Source organism: Pteronotus mesoamericanus, unplaced genomic scaffold, assembly GCF_021234165.1.
Source record: "Pteronotus mesoamericanus isolate MK-2021 breed Mesoamerican mustached bat unplaced genomic scaffold, CSHL_Meso_final scaffold_85, whole genome shotgun sequence".
Classification (NCBI taxonomy): domain Eukaryota; kingdom Metazoa; phylum Chordata; class Mammalia; order Chiroptera; family Mormoopidae; genus Pteronotus; species Pteronotus mesoamericanus.
This window is the reverse complement of record NW_026555329.1, coordinates 35786898-35812189: the sequence shown is the minus strand read 5'-3', so window position 1 is coordinate 35812189 and position 25292 is coordinate 35786898. Positions and strand designations below refer to the sequence as shown.

At 35.2% G+C, this 25292-nt stretch overlaps 1 protein-coding gene across 2 annotated transcripts in view; it reads left to right on the top strand.

The window, feature by feature from the left end:
- The window catches only part of RELN (reelin), a 558168-nt gene that overhangs the window by 323853 nt on the left and 209023 nt on the right, over positions 1-25292 (top strand). For both annotated transcript variants that reach the window (XM_054564075.1, XM_054564074.1), the window contains exons 9-10: positions 9598-9694; positions 12168-12408. In XM_054564075.1, the coding sequence (XP_054420050.1) occupies positions 9598-9694; positions 12168-12408 (338 nt within the window). The remainder of the gene's footprint in view (positions 1-9597; positions 9695-12167; positions 12409-25292) is intronic.

The following is a 25292-nucleotide window of genomic DNA, read 5'->3' as shown; positions in this document are numbered from 1 at the left end:
ATTGTCCTTCTATAGAAAGAATAGAAAGATAATTCTGCTTCTAGCATGGTAGGTCAGAGTTTTGGTTTTTTAAATTAACATATTACATTCACAAATCCTTATTGATAGTCATTTAAATGTTTAGGATCATCATCAAATTGAAAAATCTCTATATTTCTTTCAGATATAAACTGTAAAATTTCAGGTCATTTTAACTTTTCTTGTGCAGTGAACTACTATTTGATTTGACATTACTCATTAAACAGTTTATCACCAGTGTCCTTGAGTCATGATGCCAGATGAGTCGGCACAGTGGCAGGTAGAAGTGTTCCTGGAAGCTCTCTCTACACTGAGAATACTACACTATAAAATAAAAAAGTGACCTGCATAACATACTAACCCAAAATAATGTATTTCCAACTCAACTTCCCCTTAGGTGGATCTCAAAAGCAGCAAGGCCAGTCCAACATCACCTAACATGAGGGGAACATGGTAAGGGAGTAGTCAGAAAGTAGACAGTGGTTTTAACCAGTTGTAAATATTACAAAAACATGGTCACATGAACACATTGCTAGAGATTCTCCCAGAGCTTTGGACAGTGCTCATCCAAGGGACAGGCTCTGAACCTTATGTTTCATCTGCTCTCTGGTTAATCTACTTCTCTCTACACAGTCTACTGTCTGCATTAACATGTTAGAATTGAACATTACATTTATATATGTTATATTGATACATGTGTTTACATTTGATAAATTTATTGTCATTTCCAAACTTCTTTCATATCCTCCTGCAAGTTCCTTCACCTTTCCCTTCCAAATACCAATCACTGCTATCACTTTCCCTTTATTTAATACTCTATTGCTTTTGCCTATCTCAGTAGTCTTATGAAGACTTCGATATACTGCTGCAGCTAATGTTCTGATTCCCAATAAATAATAGTCATTAACAGAAAATAATACTTTTTCTATGTATATACTTTATGCCATGTATTTTTTTTCACATTTAGAATATTTCTGTGTCATTCTGACTCTTCTTTTTTTTAATAGACTTTTGGTCTTAGTATTAACAGAGAAGGGAAAAGAGCACTGGATTGGGAGTCAAGCCATCTAGCTCTTTCTCTGCTAATTTTCCTTGTCTCATAACCTTGCTAAGTGGTGGAGCTTGTTGGAACCCCTGGCAACTCATTTGTCATGTGAGAGTGTTCATCTTCATGATCTCTTAGACATATTCCCACTGTGGTCTTAAATCTAAATCTTAGAACTGGGTGACAAGAATGAACTATGAGTTAACCAGAAATACATTTTATCTGAAAACATGGTCATGATGGTGTCTGTTTTAGTAAAAGCAGTACCTAAAAAAAATATCAAAGTAATTGCCGTATCTTTATTCAACCAATTGTAATTAATTCATAGCTTGTTCTGTCACCAGGGAAAGATACTAAATAGAAGAACAGAAATACAACATCGGCTGAGCCATGTAATGTTACTCAAACAATATTGAGCATGAAGATTGAATGTGCTATCCTCTGGCTAATTCTAGAAGAGCATAAGTCTCTATGTTGGTGGACAGAGGCCATAGGTCACCCCATCTCCTTATCCTGCTGAAAAGCAATGTACATAAGAGATAACAACAACAACAACAACAGCAACAGTGGTAGTATTGTATTTCCAAAAGACTCACTTCCTAGACTTTAAGTCTTTTCTAGATTTATTTTTTTCATTCATTCAGCGCCTATTTACTGAGCCCCCCTTTGATGTGAAGCAGCAGCTCTCAAGGCACTGGGGAGGCAGGATTTGTGAAACAAATCTTTGCCCTGATGGAGCTAACATTCTGATGGGAGGAGGCAACCACCAAACAAATGAATATGTCAGGGGGCAATAAATGAAGTGAAGAAAATAAATCAGGAATCAGCAAATGAGGGTCGCATTGTATTGAAGGTAGCCAGGGGAAGGCCTCTGAAGATGTAGCCATTGAGCAGAGGACTGAATTGTGTAAAAGCTGGCTTGGCAGAAGATACAGCCAACATAAGGGCCATGCAGACTGGACGGGCATTGTTTCACCGCAAGAGCCTTATGTAAATGTCAATATTAAGTGATGTTTTACTTCGTAAGTCAGAAAAGCTATTCAAAAGATATACATTCCCTAGTTTTTCCTGAATGATAAGCAAAAGAGAAATGGGACTGAATCACAAGAAAATAACTAGGCTTTTGGGTTCACATGCACTCCTAACATAAGTAAAACTTTTAATAATTGATGGTCTCATTGATTAACTGGTTGAATGATACATCAGTCACCTTGGCTTAACTCCCTATAACAGAAGTAAAAAGTTACTTATGTATTTTTTCTAAATTATACTAGGGATAGTGTTATTTAAATATATCAAAGTTTATACCAATTCCAACTGTAATTTTAAATTCAGTAGAGTAGTTCATAGGTCAGACCAATGTTACAATAAAATATTTGTTAGAATTATAGTGATCAGGCTCTAACAGGAAAAGGAAGCAACCAAATAGAAATAAGCTTCTTTGTTCTTTTTATTTCTTTATTTTCAAATAAAAAGTAATAGGTATTGTGTTATACCTTTAAACATTATTGTTTCTCTATAGTAAAATGATTGTTTCAGAAATATATTTATAAACTATTATGGAATTTTTTATTTAAACTACAAATGTGAACTACATTGGTATCTTAAATTTAACCCATATTGCAATATTACATCAGGTTAACACTTTTCACACAATTAAAATTGTCTGAGTTGGGAAATAGAATATTGCTTTTTTTGGGGGGGGAATGCAACTAATTTTTTAATCTCTTTTAAAATACACTTCTATGGATTTCTTAAGCAAATGACAAAAAAATTCTTTAGAAGGTTAACCTTCTATGTTTGTTCTGAGAGTCCTGTTAGGGATTATCACATTGATCTGGATGACAGATGGTCTAAGGAGGTGGTGGTAATAGTAAAGGAAAGTATAGATTTAATAAAAATGCAGGAGCGGGGTCCACAGGTTTGGGTGGCTGGCTGCTGGGGCAAGGAAAGGAGAAGAATGAGCAGGGAACCTGCAGAAAAGGTGATGCCCAAATAAACATGATGTTTCCTCTTGGTGTAATTTTACTGTGATCTTCTCCAATGGTGAAACCTGAGAGAGACCTAAGATGAGGACTAGCAGGGTATTCAGGCTAGAGGTGATTCAGTCTTTTAGGTTTTTGTCTACCAAAAGCAAAAAGTCATGAGCCTGAGAAGTAACAGCATAAAACCCTGTCCCAACATGTTCTGACCATGTGAAAATGTAGCATTATTTAGAAAAAAATAAATGTGCTTTGTGCCCCAGAAGCAGTATAGTGCAATGGTCAAAAGCATGGCTTCTCTCTGGTCTGTCCAGTTCTGAATCCACCTTGTCCCTGAGTAAATTTCTTAACTTCTTTTTGCCACTGTTTCTTTCCTTACTTGTAATGTGGGCATGCACATAAACCTATTCATAGCAACCATAATTGTTCCCTTGAGTTACTGGAATTTTTTTTATGGGTGCTATTAAAACCCTAACTGATCAGATTTCTGTTTTCTTTTCCTGCTAGGAACTGCAAACTCAAATTTTTCAGCTCCATTATAGCAATTGTACGGACCTTATGAAATGTATCTTTTACACTAATTTGTCTTGTTATCCTACTCTCAGAGTGCCTTCATTTTCTTACCAAGGAAACCCTTCTCTTCCCCAATACATTTACCAGTGTAGTTAACAAACAGATAACTCATTCAGGTCTCAGTTTTCATTTTGATGTTGACCATAACAGCATTTGCACTAAAGAATTGGGAAATGACCAAAGTAAAAGAAACTACAGAGAAAAACATGTGCTCTAAGTTCTTTGATAAGCAGTAATTCAATTTAATATTAAGCCCATGAATAAATATAGTTAGAAATTTGCTTCTTTTTCTAATGTAAATTAGTTTATGAAACAAAACAAAAAATATTGAATTGTAACTGAAATCTATTAAATAGTATGGGCGAAAAACTGTTTCTAGGCATTTTTCATGCATTAACTTTTTAATTTCTACAACAGTTCTGTAAAGAGATTGCTGTTATTCACTTTTTGCAAATGTGTACATTAGGCACAGAAAAAGTAAATGACTTGCCCAAGGTCACGCAGCTAAAAAGCGTCAAAGCCCAGATTGCAACTCTGGCAGCCAGCCTCCGCTGTTCACTTTCCTAACTCCTCACATACTTTCTCTCTGGGAGCTAACTTACTTATATCAGAGGAACTTTCACTTTAAAAAGTGAAGTAAAAATATTATATTGCATTATCAGTAATGCTAACAAACCCTGAATTTATTATTATGAAGAATTCCCTCATAGGAGAAAAATGAAATAAGATCTGTTTAAGGAAATATGATACATTATAAGATGCACCTACCATCCAAGGTTTTTTCATTAATCCATAACATTACAACTTAGAGTCACATTTTTCTATAAGGTTACAATTTTATTAGGTTTCTTTCTAAAGTTAACAGTGGGTTATTTTCCCCTAAAAGCAGTGCGTTAATCTAATTAAGTATTTAAACAAACAAAATAAGTCAACTTAAAGAGACAAGATAAGGTCTTAGCATGAAGAAGATATTACACTTGAGAAACTTTTTTTAATGCAGTAAGAAATGATTCCTCATGGAGAGGTCAGAACTTGTGCCTTGGGGACGATATTCTGCGTGGTTTATGACTACTTTGAATTACTTTGCAGATTGCTTATTTTCAATTATGCTGTGCCATTCTAATAAGACTTTACTACTGAGTAAAATAATTCGTCTGGATATCATTAAGCCTCACATTACTTTATCAGGCTGATCGAAGTGTACCAGAATTACTTATATAACTCGTCTCTGATATTTTTGTTCCAAAAGCAAACTGGATTATGTAACTATCTAGGACATTTTTAAGTAACTTGGAGGAATTATTGCCTTGTTGTTGACTATACAACTGTATCAAAGTTAATGTGTAGTAAGGATACATGCAGTCCAGATATTCTTAAGAATGGCTGTCAGAGTTTTATGTCACTGTGACTCATTCAGGCAAGTCAAGGGTCCTTAAGTTCTATCTACTGTTATAGTTCCCCTTTCAGTAGAAACATGACTCAGTAAAAACAAATAAAAAGGAGAATTTAAAGTAAACAAACTACATCAAATTTATTTATAATCCAGCCAGAGTTTATTGAGTTTCTGCTGTGTACCAAGCACTGTTCTGGGTACTCGAGATACAATTAGTAAACAAAACATTACAGCTCCTATTTTGACGGCACTTGCATCCTAACAGGAGATGGACAATGAGCAAGTACACAAGTAAATAAACAAGATAAATTTAAATGCTAAGTACTATGAATAACAAAAAAAGTAAATGATAAAATGGAGGATGATTGGAGATTGTGGACAGACTTCTTTAGACTGAGTGCTCAGGGAGGGCTCCTTAGAGGAGGTGATATTTGCACAGATACCCTGAGGATCTCAGCTGCCAGCCTGTTGTGGGAGCAGCTCTAGCTCTTTTCATGTCTCTGCCCTTCCTACCAGTCTGAATGTGTCTTCATCTATAAATCCTTGGCTATAAGACTTCTCATCAGCTAGTCTTCAGTTGGTTATTCAGGCCAATTATTTTATGCTGTATTTGAACTTCCAGTTTGGTCCTGGGAGGAGGTGAGTGTAACATCCATCTATTGCACCATCTTGGATCTCCTAATACTTGTAATTTTGACTTAGTGACTTTGAGATGTTTATTAGAGATGACAAGTAACAGTTGGATATTACAAGTGTGAATCTCATAGGAGGTATAATCCTGGGTATTATATGTTATAGATGTTATTTAAAGCCTTGAAAATAAGATCCCCAAAGGAGGCAATGTAGATAAGAGAAGAGAAAAGCACTAAGACAATTTGTTTTAGGATAGTTTCAGGGCATTTTGTAGATACATGCCTTAGCACATGAGTAGAGATGACTTGTATTTATATTGTAATCCATTTATGTCACAAATATTGTTGATAAAAATATCCATCATTCTATGGAGTTGACTAAATAACCAATAATAATGTAAGTGACAGTTACTGTAAATAACTATAGATTTATATTTATTGTCTATTAATTTATTCATCAATTTAAAATCAAGACTTGATGACAAAGACCATCTGGAAACAGTACTGATGAGGTGTCTTTAACACAGAATGTCATGTCCTCCCCCAAACTGTGGATATTTCAGTAATCTTCATATGTGTAGCTCTACATATGAGAGCCATATATATTTCATAGACTGTTGGACTGAGGTCCTCGGTAAGTTTTAGAATTTCACTAATTTTACTTATGAATGCCAAACTTTAGGAACCCTTAATCACTTTGCAGATTGCTTGTACTCTTGTTGCAGGTAAAAAATGAAAATCCTCATATGTCTATAAGAACTAAAGAAAGTGTTTGAATTTTTAGATCAGCTTAAGTCCATCAATGGCTCTCAGACCATGCTTGTATACCCATGATTCTAAATTATCTTTTCTAGTTCAGCAATTTAAATCTTTGCAAAATTGCTACTTTAGAGTGCAGGATTACATTAGAAGAGATATGAAGGAGAGAAAATGTATCTACAAAAAAAGGGACATTTTGCGTTTGACATTTGGTTTTGTCTTTCCTTTCTGATTGTAAATATCAGCTTTAGCAATTAAAGATCCTTGATTTAAGAGAGGAAAGAAAGAGGTAGCTGTTGCACGTGGCACCTGGTTATTTTGTCCTCAAAGTGTAAGAGGTGCTTTGAGGGATGTGAGAGCTCTACACCATAACATCTGAGAGCAGGGAGTCGGTGGTGGCACTAGTCCCCTGGGCACATGGACATCCCTGTATCCCAGAGTCAAGTCACCATTGTCAGTCTAGGCAAGGACAGTCTTATTCTGCATACTGAAGTCGATGTGACAGTGTGGTTGCGATTCAGAGGGGTTTATGTGAAGAAAAAATTCAGCCAGTATATGTAGAACAGCTGCAATTGGAGTGGATGTGGGGAATCATTTATTCATTGGACTGGCGCCATTTGGAATGGTAGTTTGGTGGGAGCTGCCTCAGAGTGAGGCAGATATGCAAAGCTGACTGTTTCTGTTGAGGGGTGCTGCGTCCCGCTGGGACCTCCCACTTCAGTCCACAAGGCATGGGCAGTGACTCTCCCCTGACTGGCCGCTTCTACCCTGCGCTCCAGCCCTGGGCTTCCAGCTGTCTCTCCCTATGTTGGAGCCCCTTTGTCCTTCTGACCATCTTTTCACATGGGGACCCTTTAAGATAACCCTGGCTAGTTCTATTTTTCAGGCTACTCATTTCATCTCTAGGAGCTGTGTACCTTTGTCCCACTGGGGGTGGAAGTGCAGCTTTGTCCTGAGGGATACAGCTTTATCCTGAGAAACTGTTGAAGGATTAATTATAAGCAGGGAGGTAAACAGTGATTCAGTTCACTTGTAGGAAGAGTACTAGTAACAGTGTGGCTGAATAAGGACAAGTGAGGCTGGAGACTGGGAGACCAACTAATCACTACTGCAAAGTCCTGGCAAGATCTAATGAGGTTCATTGACAATGGTGAGGAGGAGATGGATGCAAAAGGTATTGCTAGTTTAGATATGAAAGATTTAATGACTAGATGGCACCTCCATTTAGGCACCTCCTGAGGCACCTCCCAGGTTCTTTTGTGTTTTATGGGTTCATAATCAACTTAATCTCACAACACTGAAATGGTGGCATAAGAAAGTAGACAGGAAAGATGACCTACCAAGGCCATCTTTGGACAAATTTTTACTTTGATATGTATCAGCTTTCCTTCTCTTTTCTCAATTTGTAAACAATTCCCAAGGAACTGAATTCTATAAGGAACATTTTTGGTTATCATTTGTTTTATCCTTTCCTTTTTCAGGGATTCACCTTATATATTTGCTTTTGAGTACTTATGGTGTATACAGCATAAAGGAAACACATAAATGCCATTTAAATTCTTTAGGCTAATTTGAATTTTCTTTTGAAATAAACAGATTGTCTGCCAGACCTTATTCTTGTTTGTGTTGAAGTTTATCCCTGGCATAATCCTGGCAGTTTCCATTTTGAGTCCCACAGTTTGGTATTTATTTTAAGCAGCTGCTTATGAACAGTAGAATTTAGCAATGATCAGAATGGCATAAGGTGGGTTTCTGTTTGAGCTCAGGGTTGCTGGGCAGCTTTCCTTTGAATACTTTTCCTTTCATGCTTTTTCTCCTGTTTTGGCTGTGAGAATAAATCTAGGAAAACTGCTATTTGGCCTTTTAGCACATTGCCAGCTTTGGTGATTGCAAACTAACTGGTGTTGTACTAAACACCACTGAAATAAAATAAATGAGTCTGATTAAAGCTTGAAACTCCTCAGTGCTACAAATATAAAAACTCAACAGATGCCATTTGCTGAAACCAAGGCTTCTCTTGCAGATGGGTGAAGGTTAAACATAAATTGCACCATGTCTTTTTCTTTGGTTCGTTTGTTTTTAATATAGTATTTAAAACTCTGCTATTCATTTACAATAAACTTTTGGCATGTTTCATGACTGTTTTGGGTATGCAAAGATCTTTGAAATTATAGTCATACTATGTCTTATTATATGAATTTATTAAGCACGTAGAAACAAGTTTTTGTCAGAGTTTTAAAACTTTCTTTGGTGTTAATATTTCCAATATTGAAAATAGTAATGGAAAATAATCATCAGATAGTCACAATGAGTCATAATGTTCCTCTTTTAAATCTTTAATGTTGGGCTATGATAGAATAATATGTCAAATCTTCCATAGCTTTCATTCATTTAGTACTTAAATTTTCTTTACAATATTTTAGTTTCTCACATATTATCTCATCATTTAAATAACATACACAGAAGAGGATGTTTTTATTCTTCACTCAATGTAACAACTTATATACCATTTAATCCAATCACTATTACCCATATTTTACCCGTGTATAATGCACACCCACATTTTTGGCCCAAACTTTCAAGGGAAAAAATCTTTCATTTTAATTCAAATTTTTATTTTTTTATATTTAGATACTGTATTTTAAGACAGATTATTGTGTTCCAGGATATTATTTTGCATGCAAATATTATTATTGCTCTCTAGAGTTACACTTTTAACACATAAGCATAAATATAAGAATTATAAGCATGTGTATAGAGAATTAGTATTACCCATGTACAATGTACATCCTCATTTTTCCCTCAAAAATTTGGGCAAAAATATTGCACATTATACACAGCAAAATATGGTAGTTGATAATTAACTTACAAGAACTATGATGCATTATCAACCTTTCTATAATATTTAGATATTTCTTGGCATTAAACTTAAGTGCTTATTTTATAGTTTAATTGAGAAGTTTGTGTGTTTCTAAATAAATCTGCAATTTACCTTGTTCACCTTCTTTCTGATTCCTAAAATTATTTATCAAATAATACTTATCGGAACAGTTCACAAGATATTTCAGTGTAGTTAGAAGTAATGAGAAAACAATTAGATAAATATCTAAATGATTATAAAATCATCTAAAATATTTATGGATAATATGTATTTACACTACTTTTTTTAACTTTGAAATGTATTGCTATTTGCAGGTTCAGGTTCATGTCGCTTTAGTTATTCAGACCCCAACATCGTCGTATCATATGCCAAGAATAATACTGCAGACTGGATTCAACTTGAGACAATTAGGTTTGTTATCATTTGAAGTATTTTCATAAATTCTGACATAGGTGGATTTCTCCTTCCCTGTTTGCCTCCATTCTACCACGGACTTTATTCTTTGTGGTTAAAAGTACTCTGATTGTTCTGTTGAATTTTATGGATGCCATGATATACCCTACTTGAAGAAATATTGTTAAAATTGTCATTTTCCATTTGAAACTTCCACTGTCAATAGTAGCTCTAGAAAATTATTTATTTTTTGGTAAAAGCACATTTGGGATAATAACCTTTATGATGGAATCCTCCATCACAATTATAAAATTACAAAATTACATCATGCATCTCCCTACGTGGACTGACTATGGCCTGGTTTATAGGCCTAGGAATATGTCAGATTATACCTAAATTCCTACTAGTCTGTGATGATAGTGAGTTAATAGCCACTGGACCTTTGACATCTAATATCTAGTTCTGTCATTTTCCTTCTAACTTCCCTAAGGCCAGTTCTAAAATTTTATTATTATAATTATGATGCAACTTGTAATCATTTATTATATTTCTTTCACTTAAAAAAATAAAACCTCAATAAGAAAATGATGTAGGATACTTGAAGAAGAAGTTTATTCAAGTTGAAAAAATTTGGTTAAATTAGCAATAATCAAGTTATGTTTACTACTTCTGCATAGATTGAATCCTAAAAAACAATTCGGAATGGATGTTTTATATCAAGTGTTGTAAGATATTAAAAGGAAAAAAGATACCTTGAACCTTTATAAGGTAGTTACTCTGACTGGTTAGTTCTTAAATTAGTGTAATTCATATAGAATATTTTCTACAAGTTTTGCAGTTTTTCTTTTTCACATTATTTTCCATACTATATTTCCATGTTGAAAAATGATTTATTTAGGAGGAACAATAAATATTAAGTTCTGTTTAGTCTTTAACACTAAACCAGCCTATCCAAAGTTTTAAGTAGTATTTAAAATAGAAAAAATGTTTACAAATCTAAATCTAGCCTATCCAAAAACTGAGAAAAATGATTGCAATTCATGGATTTTAACAGACTGTCTTCCTCTGTATCAGGATAACATAATTTATAGATACATGGTATAAGCCAAGCTCCGACATGCTATACCAATTTTATAATAGAATATTTTGCTGTTTTTTTCTAGCAGTTACTATGAAAATGCATTCATATTATATACTTATTTGTATAAATGCCTTAAGCAAGGCAGCATAAATATTGGAAATTTTACCCATACCTCCAATTTTCTCTAATAGTTATATATTGTAATTTAGATAAATTGTAGTACCTGAAATTCTTGCTGCAAAAGAACTGCACACTTGATATGAAAAATAGTGAATGTACACATACATTTAGTTACAACATATAAACATCACATTCAGCTGATTTCATTTGGTTTTTAACTAAATGAGATTTTCAAGTTAGGTCCTGCAAACTATTATATGCAAATTTTCCTTACCATTTAGTGATCAGAATGAACATATTTTCAATCACTTCTGAAAACTAAAATATATTATTTTCTTCATTTTAAATTCTTTTTGAAGCCAAAAACATAGTCACTTTGAAATATTTTAAAAGAAGGAGGAATTGATTACCCCTAAAGGTAAGGTACACCATCTATAACCTATACTGACAATTCTACAGATATATATGTGCATCATTGGTGAGTGAAAAATGTCTTTTCTGCAGTCCTTTCAAAACAGATTTATAGTAAGCCAAAAGTACTACTAGTTTTCATTTAGTACCACTTTTAATCCTGGCTAAAGCAGTAATATTTACTATAACAGGTTTCTAGGTTGATAAAATAAAATGTTTAATAAAAATACTTTATTATATAGCAGAAGGGCCTAGATTCTAACACACTTAATATAAAAAATAATGTTAAGTTATATCAAGTTTTAAAACATTGATCTGTATGAAATTGTAAAGAATTATAGAGCACTTAATTCTCATGGCAAATCTCACATTTCATATAAACAAAACAAAAAGGTATCAGGTTAGCAGAAATAAAACAACTCATAAAAAAAGACTGATTATGAATCATAGCAAACAATTATCACTAATAGATCCAAAGTTTCAAAGTAAGAATCAAAATTAAGATTAATTATATAGTTTTCCTCCTTTTTTTCTTCTTAGTATGAAATAAAATAAACTGTGCTGGATACACTGTGATTTTCTGTAGGCACCGTGAAAGTGTGTGCTATTTTCTCTTCAACTATTCCTTTACTAGCTTAGTGCCTGCTTTGTGTTACAAGTAAACTTCTTGAAGACATTTAATATTTAAACTGTCATCATTTAATATGAACATCTTAATAACCAGCATATACTAAAAGATTTAAGGGCGATGGGATTGTATTTAATCTGTAATGTGTTTAGTATTTTTAAGTTAATGAAGCTATAATCTTAATTAAGAAATAAAATTGATCTAAAGTTCTTTAACTGTAGCTGTAATTCCCATCTCACCATATGTTCCAGAGCCCCTTCCAACATCAGCACAATCATCCACATCCTCTACCTTCCTGAAGACGCCAAAGGGGAGAACATCCAGTTTCAGTGGAAGCAGGAAAATCTTCGTGTAGGTGAAGTGTATGAAGCCTGCTGGGCCTTAGATAACATCCTGATCATCAACTCAGCTCACAGACAAGTCATTTTAGAAGATAGTCTTGATCCAGTAGACACAGGCAACTGGCTTTTCTTCCCAGGAGCTACAGTTAAGGTTTGATCTCTCTTTTTTTCCTCCTCCTCTCCTCTTATACCTAATAAAGCAATTTCTACAAAGATAACTAGGCTTACTAAACTTACTAATAAAGGAATAGGTAATGTTCTTTTTATGTTACCTTCTTTTTTAAGGCTATCAAATCATCATTACAAAAATATTTGTTCATCCATTGAATGAGTATTTTTGAGGAGCTACTGTGCCATGTACTGGACTGAACCTAGAGAATGTAACTGCGAAAAGGCAAATACATTTCTCCCCTTTATGTGAAAGTTCGTTTGGTCTTTTCCATAAGATGGCTCTAGTAGTGCTTAGTTGTCTTTAATGTCATTCAAAACAATTTTGTTAGATTGTATGGTAATAGCTGTCATATCAGCATACATTTAAAAAAACACAAAAATTGGTGAGTTTTTGTGCAGCCACTTTAATATTAAAGATGGAAGAAGATAATGACATTTTTAGCGTATTATGCTTTATTATTTCAAGAAAGGTAAAAACTCAACTGAAATGCAAGAAAAGGTTTGTGCAGTGTATGGAGAAGGTGCTGTGACTGATCAAACATGTCAAAGTGGTTTGCAAAGTTTCTTGGTACTATTGACATTTTGGCCCAATAATTATTTGCTGTGGGACTGTCTTATGCATTGAAAGATATTTAGCAGCACCCTTGGCCCCTACCCACTAGAAGCCAATAGCAAGAGACAGACAACATAATCAAAATATCCAAATCGATAAAGTTTTTGGTGAAAATGAAAAATATGTCTTTTTTATTTTACAGAAAAAACTAAATGGACGTTTTAGCCAACCCAATATATATCATCTCATATAATTTGATCCTTATAAACCTGTAAGGAAGGTGCTATATTAACCCCATTTTACAGATGTTGAAAGTGGACATAAAGATGTTAAGTAACTTGTCCAAAACACACCTCTCACCAGTGGCAGAGCCAGAATTCAAGTACAGGAAACTGACTTGGTCTTGATCTCAGCCACCACGTGACTTTGCTCTTATAAATAGTAAATATAAACTGATGTGCTTCTCTTTCTCCTATTTCTTCTCAACATCTATCCATTTGTTAAATTATCTGCTCATTTTCTTCCCCATCACTTTCTGGCTAGAAGTGAAAAGATTGTTGTTTTTCTCATATTTCTTGATCTGATTTTTATATATTAGAATTTAGTAAGTTCAGATCAAGATCTAGACCCTTCCTTCTCTTCCACAGCTGATTTTGTTTTTGCGATCCTAGTTACTGGTCCATCTCAAGTACTGACTTCTAACCCAAAGTGAACTTGAGATAGGACAATTAAAATATTTTCCTTATGGAGGCTGGAGGCATTTTCAGTATCCCACTTGGGAGGTGAACTAGAATGAGAATGGGGAAACCTAAAGAAAGAGAAATCAGCAGACTGCCTTTGACAAGGATGTTAAAAGCCAACACACAAAGGGATGTCACTGATGAAACTCCAGCATCATTTCCTTAATATAAATTACATTATGCTCCCTCCATACTCAAGACCTTTGATGGCTACCTGTATAGGCCTAGATGATACAAGCCAAACTCCCTGGCATGTAATTCAAGGCCGTTTCCAGTCTAGGCCCACTTAATACTACATCTTGATCTACCCCACTGTACTCCAGTGTCACAAATACAGCACAGAATTTCACATTCCTCACCCCTTTAGACATGCTCTTCCACCTTTCTGTTTTCTCTGCCTGGTAATTCCACATCATCCTTAAGGGCCCAGTTAAAATGCCTGTATATGTGAAGTTTTCTATAGTTAATGCCTTCCTCCTTTCTGTGCTGGTATAACCATGAGATTGAACAAGCAGGACTTGGGGGTGGGGCCTGGCTGTAGAAAAGACATCCAGTATTTTTCCCTAGTGACCATTCAAATTCATCTCTGCCTTCTTTGCATCAAAACTAAGGCCAGTCCTAAGAGAGCTGGTAGACCAACAATGTAATCCAATCACTTTAGTCTTCTAAATGGCCTGTGTTTAATAGCAGATATGACCAGTTCACTGTAGTAATCCTGCTTAGGTTTCCTGCAGTGGGAATGGAGACAGTGGTAATCTCCTCTTTTGTCTCTAACCCCCTTGAGTTTAAGCCTCTGGGCCTTCTAGGGTCTGAAGAAAGGAGAAGAGACATGATGCAGATATTGTTGTGAGCCAAAATTATCAAGCCCTCATCCTGGCAAGTGGTCAAAGCTGGCTCTCTGCTGAATCTACCAATAGGCTCTTTGGAAATCTCCCTACTCCACACAAAGCCTAGATGCAGTCCTCCCATGCATGCCTCATGTCTGCTTCTACTCTTAGCCACTGGGTCCTCTGGCTAATGATTGCAACCTCTTTCTGTTGAGGGCTCCTTATTCCCTCAAAAAGTGGTCGGGGGATAGGGTCTTAGACAAACTAGGTTGTCTCTTGTGTGCACAGGCCCAAGCCTAGTTTATGATAAACAGCTGTCTTGGGTCCATCATTGAGAGGAGAGTAATTACTTTTAAATGCAGCCTTCTTCCTAGCCAGCCACCTGCCAGAAAGCTCCAGGCACTAGTGCAAACCCATGCAGCATGACCTCCAGGTGGGATCTTTGAAGTCCTGTACACCAGACTTGAGAACGGGAAAAGGTATTCCCCACCCCTGTCACGGGCATGGATGGGACTCAGCTCACCAACATCCTCTCTAAAGAAATTGTCCCTCTCCTGTCCAGCTGCCTACTCCCGTCATCTGCAAGCTTGCACACCTTCATCTGAGTGATAACTGAGTCCTTTTACCACGTCTTTTGCTAGGTCCTTATATTTAATCCAACACCTCACTTTGGAATGTGGAGGAGCTGCCACCTATTTTGTAGGAGCCTCAACAAAAACCGAAGCAAAATCAGTTCAATTTCAATAGTCTGTTACACTAGACATACACCTATATGAGAGCATTTACAACATTGCTTTATTTTTTAATTTATGTTTCTCTCCTGCTGGTTAAAATGTTAGCTTCTTAAACTCAAGAACTATTCCAAACCATTTTTGAATCCTTAGTGTGTAGCACATGCTAAATTGTTAGGTATTGATTGACTTCGATGAAAAGCTGGAAAAAATAACAAAACAATCTAGTTCATGGGGGAAGAAAATGAATTTCACATTCAGTGATGACTTGAGGGCAGCTGAAAATATTGTGAATGGGACTGTATATAGCACAAGTGTTAAGAAAATAGGCTTAACTGTATGGGTGTACATCTTGGCTTCACCATTTACAAGTTTTAGCCACAGAGCCTTGGGCAAGTTATTTAAACTCTCAGTTCCTCAGTGTCCTCACCTGTAACAGGACTAATAACAGTATACAACTAATGTCATGATAACTAAATTAAAAACTATGTGTAAAACCCTTAGGATAGTATCCACCATATAGAAAGGACTTAATAAATAATGTGCTTTTCATTAAAAACTTTAAGAACAAATAAGTTTTACAAGGAAGTGAATAGGGAGGAAAATGAGTAGCAGAAAAAGGATTAAGCCAACAGTTCCAATTATGGGGAAGGAGAAAGGAATAGGGTAGAAAAAATATAGGTTTCACAAATTATGTCACCCTTATATGCCATTAAAGTAATATCAAAATGAAATGCACTAAATTGATTACATTGGACACAGTATTGCCCATATTTGTAATCTTTGGCAATAAAAATAAATAATTTCCACTGGAATCATTTCAATGCGATGCTTATAATTTGAATTATTAACATTAATAGATTTTGATATTAGCAACAAATGATTTTCAAGTTCTACTTTTTATAAAACAAGAGAATAGAGAGTAATGAGTATGTAAACTGTCCAGCTGATGAGTTTGAAAATAATATTTAGAGCGTCAAGTAAAATAAGAAATATACAAATGAGTCACTGACCTTTGGAGTCCATATTTCTCCTTTTTTTTCTAGATTTCTCTTTCAGTTTTCTTGGGAATATCTAATTCATTTCATCTAAGCCTGTCCTTGTTTGTATCAAGTAGGGAGAATGATACAAGACCAAATAGAGTAATTAACTTACAGAGTTTATGTGATCTGGGGAATTGCAATTATAGGTCACCAGTTTAAAGCTGCCCTGGATCAGTGGAAGGCCATTACCATCTGTTGGCTCTTTAGTAATTAATATGAAATAGATGTATAAGAGCAACAGTTTCTAACACTGAACCTGGCCTTATATTTGTTGTGCTTTTTGATTTTGGGGGAACTGTAAAGGAAGAATTAGTATGTTCTTCCCATAGAGCCATCTGCGTTTCTCCTCATTCTCCTCACAAGTTTGTGGCTTTGCCTGACTCATCTTCCAGTGTTTTTTCACAGAACTTGCCCACGTGGAAGAAAAGGCACACCACATTCTTGTGCTTCTAATTACCATCATGATTTTTTATTTCCCACAAATCCCTAAGCAGCCCTTTGTTCATGACCAAGTAGGTGGGGCTCTAAATGCCAATAAACATAGTGCTGCAAGTCATAAAACTCCCCAGAGCACCACCCTCATTAGCAACCTCCAGAGTAAGCAGAGCATGGACTCAGCAAAGCAAGGAGCCTGAAACCCTCTCCATATTGATTCACCTCTCTTAATTATTGGTTGTGATGATTTTGCCTTCTTTTACAGAATATTTCTTCTTTTTTTACTTTTGCATATGATTTCTGCCCATTCATTTGCAGTTGTGAGAATAGCTCTTGCCACGTTGGCTGCCATCCCTGGCCGTGCCTCTCTCTGTCAGGTGGCTGAGGATATTTGTATCACATTTTAGAATAGAGGCATTATATAACTCACTCAGTGACCATCCTATAAATCTCATATCCAAATGACACCATGCATCGTTATTGCAATATTATTGACTATATTCCCTATGCTGTACTTTACATCCCCATGACTGTTCTGTAACTACCATTTACACTTCTTAATCCCTTCACCTTTTCACCCATGCCTCTAACTCCCCTCTAATCTGGCAACTGTCAGAATGTTCTATCCATCAGTCTCTTTCAGTTCTGCTTGTTTGTTTATTTTGTTTTTTAGATTCAATTGTTGATAGGTATGTATTTATTGCCATTTTATTGTTCATATTTTTCTTATTCTCCCCCTCCTCTCCCTCCTTTTTCCCCCCCTCTTCTTCCCACTCCTCCTTTTCTCTTAAAAAAAAAACAAAACCCTTTAACATTTCATATAATACTGATTTGGTGGTGATGAACTCCTTCAGCTTTTTCTTGTCTGGGAAGCTCTTTATCTGTCCTTCAATTCTAAATGATTGCTTTGCTGGGTAGAGTAATCTTGTCACTGCAGCATATACCTGAAACTGATATAATATTTTATGTCAACTATAATTTTAAAATAAAAATTATTTAAATAAAAAAGAAAGAAAATATTTTGGTGAAGAAAGTTTCCAATTCGGTGTCCTGGCAGCGGGGCGGGGGCCGGTGAGGAGGGGAGAATGGGAGGCATATTCTTCCTGCCTGAAGTGGAAAAATGATTAATCTCAGGGCAACATCTGGTGCTCCAATTTGCTGACAGTGGTCTTGGTTTTGCCATCAGCATTTAAAGGAAACAAACTGATATTTTGGGCTCTTCCATTTAAGGCATATAAAATCAAGAAACAACGTTTCACCTTGGATTGGATTCTCATATCCAGGAATGATACTTGCAGTAGCATGGATACTAGATAAAAATAATAAATAGTAATCATAGTGATAAATAATAATAATGGGAATAGTAGTAATGATGGCATTTCATGAATGCTTTGTAGTTGCCAGCACTCTGAGAAGACTCTATCATTCAAGGTTTATCTACAGTAGATGAACATTGGGTATCTGTAAAGACCCTGGATGTTTAATGCTTCATTTTCCTTAGTCATTCTTGAAACATCTGGACAAGTTTCATCAAAGTCATCTTATTCCAACTCCTCAGACACTTCCTGCAATCTGAGAATATCCTTAATTTTAAATCTAAGGAAAACATTAAATGTAAGTTTTTGAAGGGTCAGCCCGGAGCTGCTGCAGCTGCCTGCTTTCCATGATTCATCATCAAAGGGAAGAGCTGCAGAAATCAGTGAAGTACTCAGAAGAGAACTCAGGGACAAATGATGAGGAAAGAGCTGTGAGCAGACTTTAGTTTGGGGTTTTTTTTCCCCTCATCTTTTAATAGTAGTACCCTATGAAGCAGTTTCCAAATGGATTGGTATGCCATGGAGGTGAATATTGGTCAAGCAGCTGCTTAATTTTTTTGTTTGTTCATTCTCATCTTTAGTGGTAGCCAAAATCTGTATTTTGCAAGCATGAATGATCTATGACTCCTTGATATCTGCTTGTATGTGTCTGTGTGTATATGGGAGAGAGAGAGTGCTTTGCTCACTCACCATTAATAAACATTTATATCTGCCCAGCTACCCTGGTTACTCTCAGCTTGTGAAGGCATAAATCACTGACTTCTGTCAACTCTGGAACTGACCCACAGATTAAATGCAGATCACTTTGAGATATGTGCTGTTACTCGTGTTTTTTTATTTTTCAGAAATCTTCCCACTTTGATTGCTCTGCTTGGACCTGCTAACCTTTTCCTATTTATTATCCTAGCTCATTGTGTTAATAGCAAAGAATTCCAGGTTACACATTTTACACATTTATGTCAACTTGTGTTGAGAAGTAAATTAGTGCTAAATGTCACAGATTCTGTTATAATGGTTTTACCTTTATAATAGGCTATGATTTGATCACATGTATTTAAAAGAACTCCCCTTAAAAAAAGTAATTCATTAAATTTTGCAAATTTATGCCAAGAATTTGGAGTAATTAAGTGTGCAGAATTTAGAAGGTTCATATCTTAACCTTCTCTCTACTACTATATTTTCAGTTAAACAGATTGCTTTTTCTTTCCTACATTTATTGTTGATAAATGTCCAATAATGACAAATTTCCTAGTTTAACAAACACTGAAGGCCCTAATTAAGACAACAGCTATTAGGTAAATCAACAACCCATTAAGGGGAAGCATTAAGTCAGAACAGGAGAGTTTATTAATTTTCTTATAGCTTTTATGCATTATACATTTGCCAAATTCATTGTCCCAAAGGACACTAAGCAGATCTCCAGTCCTAAATAAGAATCAAATCTTTCATTCTGGGTTTCTGCTGCCACCTGTCTAATACTATTGTCACAAATTATTGAACCATTAATGGAGAATGAAGGTCAATACATCCAAATTATGAAAACATAAATAACTTGTCTGAAAATTTAAAATCTTAATGCAAGTTGAAGCTACTGACAAAAAACTAAGACAAATAGTGAAAGAGATAATCACACTCAAAGCAGAATTCACTTTTAAACATGCTGTTTTGGAATATAATCCCCTGGCAGAATAATACCTGCCTACTATAATACACAGAAACTGAGCACCCCAGAAAATGGTTTCAGAAATTTATTTAATGATTTTTTTAGAGTATAAGGACAAACAGGAGGAAATCAGATATGCTTTCCAGAAATGTGCTTTCCAAATCATTGTACTGGAAACTATCTGGTCTGTAACTTGGGGGATTTGAGTCCTGTCTTTGTAATGAGGATAAACCTGAGCTCAGTAAGACTTGTAGCTGGTCCATGTTCCCATGTCTTTTTCCATTAAGAATCGGAATGTTAACTATGATTTTCTGGCCTGATTCCAGCTTGGTTAATTGCATGCTGTCTACCTAAATTCCCTTTGCTTGGGATATTCTTCACTTTGGATTGCATTACTGTTATTGCCATGTTTCCCCCAAGAGCTGGGTACATGATATTGTAGAATGAGCCAGAATATAATTTGTTAAACTAATAAGAGTACTTTGGGGATGAAGGGTTAAATGTAAGTGGTGTGTTTTTCATAATTCCCCCCAATGCAGCCTATTTGTGCAGTAATTAATGTGGAATAGCATTAATGAAACATGGAATTGAGCCAAATCACCATGACAAGAGTAGCAATAACACAGAAACAAATAATTTTGATAAATTCTGTTGAAAACAACTATTCAAACAAATCCCAAGAGCCTTTCTGCCTAATACACCCATTTTTGTTTGTTTTTCATCTGAAACTGACATAGTTAACCACTAATTAAGTTAATATAATAATAAGTGAAATTTATTTTATTCTATATGAACATCAAAAACACAGTAACATTTTCAATCAGCTTTGTACCTAGACAGCACACAGAACAATAACTTGCATAGTGACATTTGTTAAAGTAAGATGATGTTAAATGAATGAATGAAGATGGAGCAAAAAAGAGGAAGGAATTAACATTTAATGATTTCCTAAGATTCACCAATCTTTAGTACACATGTTACCTACAATATCTCATCTAATCCTCACAATTACTCCCATTTCACAGACAGAAAAACAGGCTCAGAGAGGCCAAGTAGCTTCCTCCAAATCAAACAGCTTTCATTTTCATAGCCAAGTATGTTTACTATGAAGCAGGTCCTTTTATTCCTCAGTATCCTGCAGACTTCCGTGTTGTACTTGGCATGCTTGGCCTTAATTTGAGAAGGCAAGTCTGAAAACCTAGGACACTGTGAAAATCAAGTTGATCCCCATCGGCAAGGTTAACAACTGCCCTATGGAGTTTTACATTGTTATTCTTCCTCTCATTACTCCAATTCAAATCTGTCACTATTGCCATTTTAGAGTTGTCATAACTATTGCCAAGTAATTATACACTTGTCACAAAATATATTATAAATTGAATCTTTATAAATCTCAGTATAAAAAGGTTCAAATGTGAATGTTTCATGAATCCAGAAATAATGAGAAAAAATACACTTTAAGCTCCCTAAATTTCACTGACCATGGTTGTATCCAGTGTGTTGACTAGAGAAAATGTACCTCAGCCCCACTGCCCCTGGACTGTGTTCATAGGCAAGTTTTCAGTTTTTTAACTGACATTAAATTTCCTAGAAATTAAATATGAACAATGACAAGTTCATTTTACCTCATGAAAGAAATCATTCTTTTCCTATTTTGTTTTTTTTAATAGTATGAAAGTGTGTACCTTTAAAGAACATTGAATAAGGGTATAGGAGATATGTATTTCTACATGGTAAAACTGTATAGCACAGTGAAAGCCTTAGGAAACACAATGATATGTTGGCAATAAGTCAGTGAATTTCCAATCACTCAGTCACACATCTCACTTTAATCCAGAAATTAATATACCATTATATGATTTTATTTCCAGTCAAATAGTGGCTAATTTATGGCTCGGACAACAATGCCATTTTAATTAATTTTATTTACCTTATTTCTCTTTTCTCTGCTCCTCATATCTCATCTGTTTGCATTGCCTAGATTTTAATTAAAAAAACCTCTCTCTCCTCTCTAAGGAGCAATCTGAAGTGGCAAAAATAATCACTTAAAGTATTACAGTCATTAAAAAATTGGCTGTGATGGAAGCCCTGCATTTTCAATTTTCCTACAAATGATGTTTTAGCTTCCTTTTAAAGTGCACTTTGTATCTGAGTTGTCTGCCACCAGCCAGCTTGGCTATCAAAAACGGTCTTCCAGCTGGGTGGGCTGAGTGACAACTCCTTAATGGAGGAAATGGATGGCTCTCTGCTCATGTGGAGGGGAAAACATACCAGGCAGATTTCATTCCATCTGCCACCAGCTCTCTGCAAGCTGGCATTGCCCAAATGCCCAATATACTCACTTCAACAAAAAAGGATATTGTAAAAAAATAAATTGCAAGGCTACAGATGCTTGAAAGAATCATCAGGGCCATTAGACCCTGGAGAGAGAATATTAAGAGATGCGTTAGTGTTCATCTTTGATGAAAACCTAATTAAGCTATGGTGGAGGTGATTGCAAGTACTTTTACAGGTACAGAGGTGAAGTCATTAACATTTTCAGCAGGGTATAGGGAACAACCTTAGAAAAATGCTATCCTGAATTGTGGCCAAGGACTTGTTATATTGAGGAATTTGCACTGATGTTTCCTGTTGATGTTTTTCTGAATGGCAAATTCTTGTCACTTAGTAACACTGTGTTCTGCTTTTCAAGTAAAGGAAACCCATATAACGACAAAGTAGGAAAATATTTTTGATTGACAAATAGAAACAAATAAGCACTATACTTAAGGAATTTTTTAATAACTGGACACCTGCAGTACTTGTATGTCATTGATCAATACTGGAATAATGCAATAAAGTAAAAATAGTTATAATTAATGTACATTAGGAGGGCAAAAAGTAGAAATATTTAGAGTTATCTATAGAATTTATATTTTCATTTTACCCATAATAAATGCTAGTTACCTATTATATACTCACTATAAGTCAATCAAAAGCTATAACTCAGGAAGTCACATGCTATTTATAATAATTTTCTCAAGGAGATCTGATAGTTTTTTTTACTGTACTCAAAATAAAATAGTCCTAAATTTCAAAATATCCTTGGTTTTATCATGGCAAGAGCTCGTTTAACTGTCTTTTGAAGTTATTTAGATGTTAGTGCATTATAAATGACATGAGTGTGCATAGATGCTGAACAAAAACAGCTGGGTAGTAAAATCACTGAGAACAATTTTCTGAAATTCTTTTCATATTGTCAACACACAGTTTGTTTGGATTTCCAGCATAGTACATTGATGTTATACAATGCATCAGTAAAAGAAGTGGCAACAGGCATCTTGTGTTATTAGGTTTTCCTATCTTAGGAGAATGTTTGGTAATCTGCCAAAACTTGGAGGAATTTTAAATTTCTAATTGATGGTGTATCTGTACAGAAAATGAATGAGTGTATGCAGTATCTTTACCATATTGTATTGTGGGAAATATTCTTTTACATTTTACTAAAGGTTTTAAGTTGATCTGAAGAATTGTAATGACTATTCTAATGAAAAACACAATTAAAAATAGATTTAAATAGCCTTCAGTTTCTCTATCACATACTACTAAGAGTTTGGAATATAATAGCTTATTTTTGGAAAAATGCAGATATTCAGAAATAAAATAACTTAGAAGTTTCAAAAAACACTTCCAAAAAACACTTTCAGTTTCTCTATCACATACTACTAAGAGTTTGGAATATAATAGCTTATTTTTGGAAAAATGCAGATATTCAGAAATAAAATAACTTAGAAGTTTCAAAAAACACTTCCAAATATTATTTGTGCTTCTAACACCATCTCCAAGGAATAGATATTATTGGTCCCATTCTACAGCCTGGAAACAGACCTAGAGGGGTTAAATCACTTGTACAAAGTCATGTAGCCATTAAGCAGAGAAAAGTACTGGAGCATGCTTTCTGATTCCAATCCCCAAACTCCTTGTGGGTAGTAATGAGTTTTCATTCTTTGTTATCTTGTTTTGGTTTGCCAGTATTTTGTTTTTTCCCAGCCTTTATCTCCTTCATTCATATAAGTACTGAATTAATTGAGGTAGATTCTAGGAGAACGTTCAAACAATCCCTACCTAATCAAGCAGGCCATGATTCCCATTCAGTTGCAGAGATGCAACATCAAACAAGCTGAAACCCAGCAACTCCATCTCAATCCAAATGCATTCAGACGTAAATTCTTACGTTGGGGAACATCTGGGAGACCAGACCACTTCTAAAACATTGAGCCCCATATGGCCAATCCTAAAATAGAATTAACTTGAAACTCTAACTTGCCTTGTAATTATCTTGGGAACCCTCATAATGAGAATCCTGAACTGGTTCCCTATCCTTCACAAAATTCTTGAATACAAGTGCTATCTATACACAATCAGTTTCTCAGTTGGCCCATTTCTGCTCAGACATCATAGGAATTCACCAGTTTCACAGACTTCCCCTATTTTGTAGTCCTACTATTATCCTGCTGCTTCATATCACCCTTATTTCAAACTTGGAAAACATTGGCTCCTACTCAGAATGGCTGAGACTGGAAATCTTATCTGATCTCCTCAGTGTTGTGGGGAGCAGAGTAAGCCATCTGTGTGGGGGTTCTGTTCATCACCAGACCCTGCTAACCAGATAATGGCAGCTCTCTCTTGTGATGAGATAGAGAAGGTTGAGCCACCTCCTCATGAACTGCAGCTGTTTACTTGGGGTGTGTCACAATCTTTCTTTGATAATGTGGCATTGCACTAAGACTATGAAGAAGAGAATATTCAAAAAGCAATACTTCTCTCCCTTAACACACAAAGGACCGCAGACCTAGTTGGGGAGGGAGAATAAAGCTAACTGTGAGTCTTCCCTTAAATTTGGTAGACAGGATTAAGATGTTTTCAGTGCAAAATGAACCCTGACTGATATAAACCCCTGCCCTGTTTGTTTGAATTTAGATTTGGTACTGAGTATTGTTCTTTTATTACAGATTGGTAAAGAACAGTTTCTTCCCTATAAAAATAATAAAACTACAAAAGTTAAGCATTTTATCCCTTGTGGAAACTTGTCAAAGAAAGGTCCTACTAATTTTTAGACCCTGTTAGTATGAAAATTAGTTAATACTCAAAGTGAGTGTTAAATTTTTTCAAGTTGCTTTTTTTTTCATATTGTATTTATTTATTTTTAGACAGAGGGAATGGGAGGGAGAAAGAGAGGGAAAAAACATCAGTGTGGTTGCCTCTCATGCACTATCTACTGTGGACCTGGCCTGCAACCCAGGCATGTGCCCTGATTAGGAATTGAACCTGTGACCCTTTGGTTTGCAGGCCAGTGCTCAATCCACTGAGGCACACCAGCCAGGGCTCAAGTTGCTTTCTTCATACTTGGTATGGTAAATATTACTTTTGTTTCCTATGCTGGCACTATTGCAGGTATAGTGACAAAAATGTACATTTAATAGAGAATTCTCAATAGTACAATTACAGATGTTTTATTCAACTACCAAATGTGTTTTGTGACAAGAAAATAACTAATATGAATATCATTTAAAACAT